The 5,804-nt window shown below is 40.1% G+C and overlaps 1 protein-coding gene and 1 long non-coding RNA gene across 2 annotated transcripts; both read right to left on the bottom strand.

Annotated features, from left to right (window-relative positions):
* Nucleotides 1-798: 798 nt before the first annotated feature.
* Nucleotides 799-3,602, bottom strand: LOC134211114 (small ribosomal subunit protein uS4). Its single transcript, XM_062687744.1, has 4 exons — nt 3,454-3,602; nt 3,052-3,296; nt 2,633-2,819; nt 799-1,120 (listed from the first exon to the last, which is right to left on the bottom strand). The coding sequence occupies exons 2-4, from the start codon at nt 3,272-3,274 to the stop codon at nt 943-945; spliced, it is 588 nt and encodes a 195-aa protein (XP_062543728.1). The 5' UTR covers nt 3,275-3,296; nt 3,454-3,602; the 3' UTR covers nt 799-942.
* A 763-nt stretch (nt 3,603-4,365) lies between these two features.
* LOC134211115 (uncharacterized) lies at nt 4,366-4,996 on the bottom strand. Its single transcript, XR_009978927.1, has 3 exons — nt 4,713-4,996; nt 4,561-4,646; nt 4,366-4,478 (listed from the first exon to the last, which is right to left on the bottom strand). It is a non-coding gene; the product is annotated as an uncharacterized LOC134211115 (long non-coding RNA).
* Between the last annotated feature and the right edge of the window lie 808 nt (nt 4,997-5,804).

A 5,804-nucleotide genomic window follows, 5' to 3' on the forward strand; every position in this document is an offset into this window, starting at 1 on the left:
CTTTGATCAGAATGGTATGCTTTCCAGGAAAGCTGTTCTCGCTATACTGTAAGATGCAGATCGACACAGTTGGTGCATGGGACCTGGTAATCACAGCATTTTTGAACAATTTATTTGGCATATAGTAATGATCTGGCCCGTTGTCAAGCGACCTTCAACGAAGCCGGCTGGTTACTCCCCATGAACTCATTCACTATTGGTAACAGACGACGGAAGTTGACCTGGGATATCACTTTGTAGGCGGCATTAAGGATGGGGATATTGTTACACTCCAACTTGTCGCCTTTCTTATAGATGGGCACATGACGGTTTTTTTGACCGTGCACACACGCATATGACGTCACAGCCCTTAACATTTCCATTGAAATCGTGACGTCATGCTTGCACGACACGTTTGACAAATCGTTTGGAGACAGAGAATTTATCTTCGCTCATCTCTATATACTCCACTATCTATATTATTAACCAACTGTGACGGATTGACTTGTTGAATCAGTCCAATTATGATTCAAATTCAGCAATTAGATTATTTATGGAAATTGATTTTTTTTCTCCTCATACTAAGTTGGGCTAGTCTGATGCTTATCCTCAAACATAAAGCGCGATGCGCAAAGCGAGGAAGCACCCAATCAGACCACAGTTGTTTGGGACCCATATATATTCATTTTCTAGTGCATGATATCGCACAAACCCTACTTGATACCGTTTATTTATAAACCTTATAGTCTTTGATATTTAAAATAAATTACCCAAAAATTACTGCGGGAATTGTGATAAAGACAATTGACAACATTGAAATTCCTTCTGACAATGGAAAATTTAATTCACGGCCCTCTCTAGAAGTCGCCGGCAACTCATTGACGCGCGTTATAAACAAACATTATTTATAACGTATTGTTCGACCGGATAGCCGCGTTAAAAGATGTCTCGTTCTAGTAACGCCTAATCTTCCTCTTCCTCATCGGCGCCGCCGCCACCACCCTGTCCCTTCTTCATGTTCTTCCTCTTGACGCGTCCAGGACGGCCACCACCGAACGGCGACTTGAGCGAGAAGTCGATATGCTTCTGGGAGTCCAAACGGACGATGAACGATGGAATGTTCACAACTTGTTTGCGGACACTATTCGTGATAGGAGAAAAAAGGAAATAAAAATACGATTAATTTAAAACAGGTTCAACATACAAATTAATTCAATAATGTGAAAACGTTATTTCATTGGAACTATTGTCTGTGCCAGTGGCGTAGCCACGGGGGTGGTTTTGGACATAAAACCCCCCCAGAGACAAGATTTTTAGAAGAATTTTTTTTGTCGAAAAAAAAAATGTTCAGAAAACCCCCCCCCAGACCAATTTTCTGGCTACGCCACTGGTCTGTGCTATTGTTCTTTATTTTTCGGCCCATTTGCTCCTACTGTTTTAGGCAGCGAAGGTTCCTAATAAAGTTTTTAATATTCCCCTACGTGTGTGAATATGAGCAGTTACCATTGCTCGTCTGGCACCCTGAATCGGCACGAATGTTGCACGATCAAGGCGTGGCCGAGGGGATCGAAAAAACGTTTTCAAGCGACATGCTTATCAGGAGAGCCGAATACCCTAAAAATGAAATGTTTATTGACATTGCCTTGATCCTATGTTTAGTATTTTTCGGCCCGTTTCCGTCCATGTGATAGGAGTCAGAAAGGTTCCTAATACGAAATTTACTCTACCCCGACGTTAGTAAATTAAGAGCAGTTACCATTGCTCATCTGGCACCCGAAACTAACACAAGATCAGTCCGAGCGTGGCCGTGGGGCTAACGAATATTTCTGCATTGACGATTCTAATTAATGTAGACGTAAAAGTCAAGTGTCTCACATTTTTCGGCCCGTTTCTCTTCATATTACTGAACGTAGAAAGGTTCCTAATGTGATTTTTTTACTCTTCCCCGTCGTTATCAAACGTGAGCAGTTACCATTGCTCTTCTGGCACTCAAATACGATAAAAGTAATTACATCGTACCAAGCGTGGCCGAGGGGTTCGGTAAGCACAAAAAATAAACAGAATTCTGTTTTTACACGATTTACATTTTCTCAATTTTGCGTTCATCTAAATTGTTTACCGTTCATTAATTACCATCTGATTTTTCTTTGAATTATTTGGGATTTTTAGGAACATGTTTCATAGATTTTAGAGGTAAATTGAAGGCACACGATCAAAAATACGACCGAAAAAATCGTGTAAAAACAAAATTCTGTGTATACTTTATGTGGACAATATCTGTGATTTTAGGTCAAGTTCAGATTTAGAATCAGTCAGTACAACATATGAAGAAAAGTTACCTGCCATCCGTTGATCGTGCGCATAGGATTTCAATACGTTCCTGTACTCGTCCTTGTGAGATAAGTCAGGCTACATACATTGTTCCATGAGTATGTTTTGTTCTTGCTGCGGAACTATCAGTATACAATGTGAGGCGTTAGGAACCCGAGTGTTAGCTCCGATCCCTAAGTGGCACTCACGATCATTTGCGACAGCAAACCATCGCAAAATCTCACTGAAGAACTGAGACAGAAAGAAATGAACATTTGCTCGATCGACAATGATTCTAACGGGGAAAACCTACGAAGAAGTCCGTTTATCAAGCTTTACTTACCGGATGTGCCTTTGACGGATCAGAACGCGAGCATGATGGTAGGACTTGGCCAATCCCAGCTTGAACACCTGAGTCTGCAGTCGACGCTCAAGGAAATCTTCAATCTTCAGACCGAGAACGTAATCGAGCTTCATGCGGGATTCATCCAACACACCGATACGGACAAGACGACGCAGCAAGGCATTACCTAAAGCGGAATTCGCCATATATTATTGTTTGTGGTTTAACCTAATGATTTATTTAATTTTGTTCAACAATCAGTTTATTTGAATAGTTACTTTCAACAAGAACAGTTCTGCCAAGAGGTGTCAGAATTTTAGGTAACTAGAAATTTCATCACAAATGCTTCCGAACTACTAAATACAAAATTTCTACCCTAATGATTTCACTTCCAAAGCTGATCAAATCGGAACACTTACCCTGGAACAGACGCTTTTCATCCTTCTCTTCAAGGGTGAGCAGCTCACGAGCCGCTTTACGGATCTTGGCGAGGGTGTATTTGACACGCCAGACCTCACGCTTATTGCGCAGACCGTACTGGCCAATGATTTTCAATTCCGCATCGAGACGCGGCTTTTCGAATGGACGACGTGGGGTCACATAGGTCTTGGAGAAGACCGACGGAATACGATGGTTTACCATGTTGCCGGGTGGACGTTAGCACCTGTGGGGAACAAAATGGAAGATTTTGTAATGCTTCAAGTATCGCAGTTTCTCATTAAAAAACTCTTCACTATAACAGTCAACTAACACCGTCTAAGTACTATCTTGAAAGAATTTCAAATTACATGTTCGATTTAGGAAATTAGCAAGAAACCAACCTTAGCTCGCCCACAATGCGTGTTGCTTTGTCAAGATTCGACAATGAAAAGAGACCGGATAGTTGCGAACGGAAATGAGGTTGACATTTAAAGCGACGCTTCACGCTTCACCCACACGGTTGTTTGCGAAAACCCATTAATGGGTGAAAAAAACCCCATTTTCGCTAGAAGTGGCTCTCCCCATTTAATGGGTAAATCCAGTTTACTCATTAATGGGTAAAAGGTGTTTCCGTCAAACAATGGGTATTATTTTACCCATTGTGCAAAAGCAGATTTACAATAAAATGGGTAAATAAATACCCATTTTTAAACATGGAAATGGAGCGGTTTTTGTTGTAGTTAAATTAATTTAAAGTAAAAATTATATCCTTAACACATGTATTTTATTTCCTTAATATTTATAAAAGTTACATAATAATTGCTAATATAGTTAAGGCTCCGTCAGACGTTGCAAGCAAATCACTCGTGCGAGCGAATGATTTCTGAGAGCACTCGCAATTGCAGTCACACGTAGCAGTTTTTTACTTTAAGCAAATGACAGATTTACTCTCATGCAAATATAAACAAAAACGAAAAACTTGTTTTTCGGCCACAAAATCTAATTTCATTCCTATTTTTGCAGTGCAACTCTGCCACCTGAAAACGTTATCACTTTTGCGAGCGAAAAATTTGCTAGTGCTGCACTAGCAAGCGCAATTTCGTTTCTGCGAGTTGAAAATGTTTAACGCTTAGCAGTCACACATTGCAAGCGAGCGTTTGCTTACGAGTTGTAATTTGTTTGCATGCAATTACTTTCAGTGTAGTCAGACAGGCAAATTTTTGACAGTTGTCACTTTCTGCGAGCAAAATGCTCGTTGCGAGTGATTTGCTTGCAACGTCTGACGGCACCTTTATAATTTAGCTTCTTGCTCGCCAGCACTAGATTATATTGCTCCGGCTCCGGATGATGTTGGTGCTGCCCGATTAGGTCCTCGATATGATCCTGCTCTCGATTCGGCCTTTCGCATTATGTTTTTCTTTTAATTCTGTAGAAATTGAATACACAAACAATGTTGAATACAGTAATAAACAGAGTTAGAGAAAAGAACAACGATGACGATGACTTACCTTTTTTTCTTGATCATCATTTCGGTTTTCGGTTTTTAAAAGAAAGGAACAAAGGAGAAACCGTAAACCTCCACTCAGCTGATGCCCTGGTATAAAACAAATAAAGATTCAATAATATTCATATGAAATATATTAATAAGTCGAATACTTACGTTTAATTTCAAAGAGTGTTAAGGGTTTCTGTCTGACCGATTTTTCAATTTTCTTCCAACTACTTTTTCACCCATTAATGGGTATAAAAATAAACATTTTTCCTTGATTTTTCACTACATGAGGTTCCCTCCAATGGGTATTTTTTTACCCATTGCGTGATTCAAAAATTCCCCCATTTTATGACAGATAGTGATACAAAGCAAGACCATGCTGAGGGTGGCTGGGTTCAATTTTCGGTGCCGGTCTAGACAATTTTCGGGTTGGAAATCGTCTCGACTTCCCTGCAGGGCTTCCTTCCCATGGGCATAAAAGTATCATCGTGTTAGCCTCATGATATACGAATGCAAAAATGGTAACTTGGCTAAGAAACCTCGCAGTTAACAACTGTGAAAGTGCTTAATGAACGCTAAGCTGCGAGGCGGCTCTGTCCCAGTGTGGGGATGTAATGCCAATAAGAAGAAGAAGGAGGTCCGCTTTGGATAAATTGAACTCAGCTTTGGGTAAATTGTTTACATGGGATTAAACACGGTTAGGGAACATCCACAAATTACGTAACGCTTAGTGGGGGGGAGAGGGGTTGAGTGAAGTGTGACGATCCATACAATATTTTGAGAAGCTCCATACAAAAAGTGTGACATAGGGGTGGGTAAAAAGCCAATTTTGTGCGTTACGTAATTAATGGATCTTTCCTTAGATGAATTTACCCATTAATGGGTACTATGTTATTGTTGATATTATTCCCACCGTGAAAAATTCACCCATTTTCTTGAAAAAATGGCACTACCCATTTTAATGGGTAGTGGCGCTTTTTAAGGAAAATGGGTGAATTTTTCACGGTGGGAATAATATCAACAATAACATAGTACCCATTAATGGGTAAAGTCATCTAACAATGAAGGCAAACTATAGTGCCAGAAAAGTCATTTTACTCAAATTTGGGTTATTGGCCCGAACCACGGTTTTGAGTGCAAACAACCCAGTTTTTGTAGTTTTGGTTTTCAGTGTACTTTTCGATCTGCGGCATCTACCCGTAAATGTCAAAATATTGAAGAAGTACTAGAATGAATGTTGGCATTTTCTCTTCTTCTTTC

This window comes from Armigeres subalbatus, chromosome 2, assembly GCF_024139115.2.
Source record: "Armigeres subalbatus isolate Guangzhou_Male chromosome 2, GZ_Asu_2, whole genome shotgun sequence".
In the NCBI taxonomy this organism is placed as follows: domain Eukaryota; kingdom Metazoa; phylum Arthropoda; class Insecta; order Diptera; family Culicidae; genus Armigeres; species Armigeres subalbatus.

Bases quoted from the DNA above. Each gene is read 5' to 3' on its own strand.
- LOC134211114 (XM_062687744.1), bottom strand. From the start codon at position 3,274: ATGGTAAACCATCGTATTCCGTCGGTCTTCTCCAAGACCTATGTGACC. The intron at 2,820-3,051 runs GTAAGTGTTCCG...ATTCCGCTTTAG, and splicing joins TGAAAAGCGTCTGTTCCAGG to GTAATGCCTTGCTGCGTCGT. The intron at 1,121-2,632 runs GTAAGTAAAGCT...TATCACGAATAG, and splicing joins ATCCGTCAAAGGCACATCCG to TGTCCGCAAACAAGTTGTGA.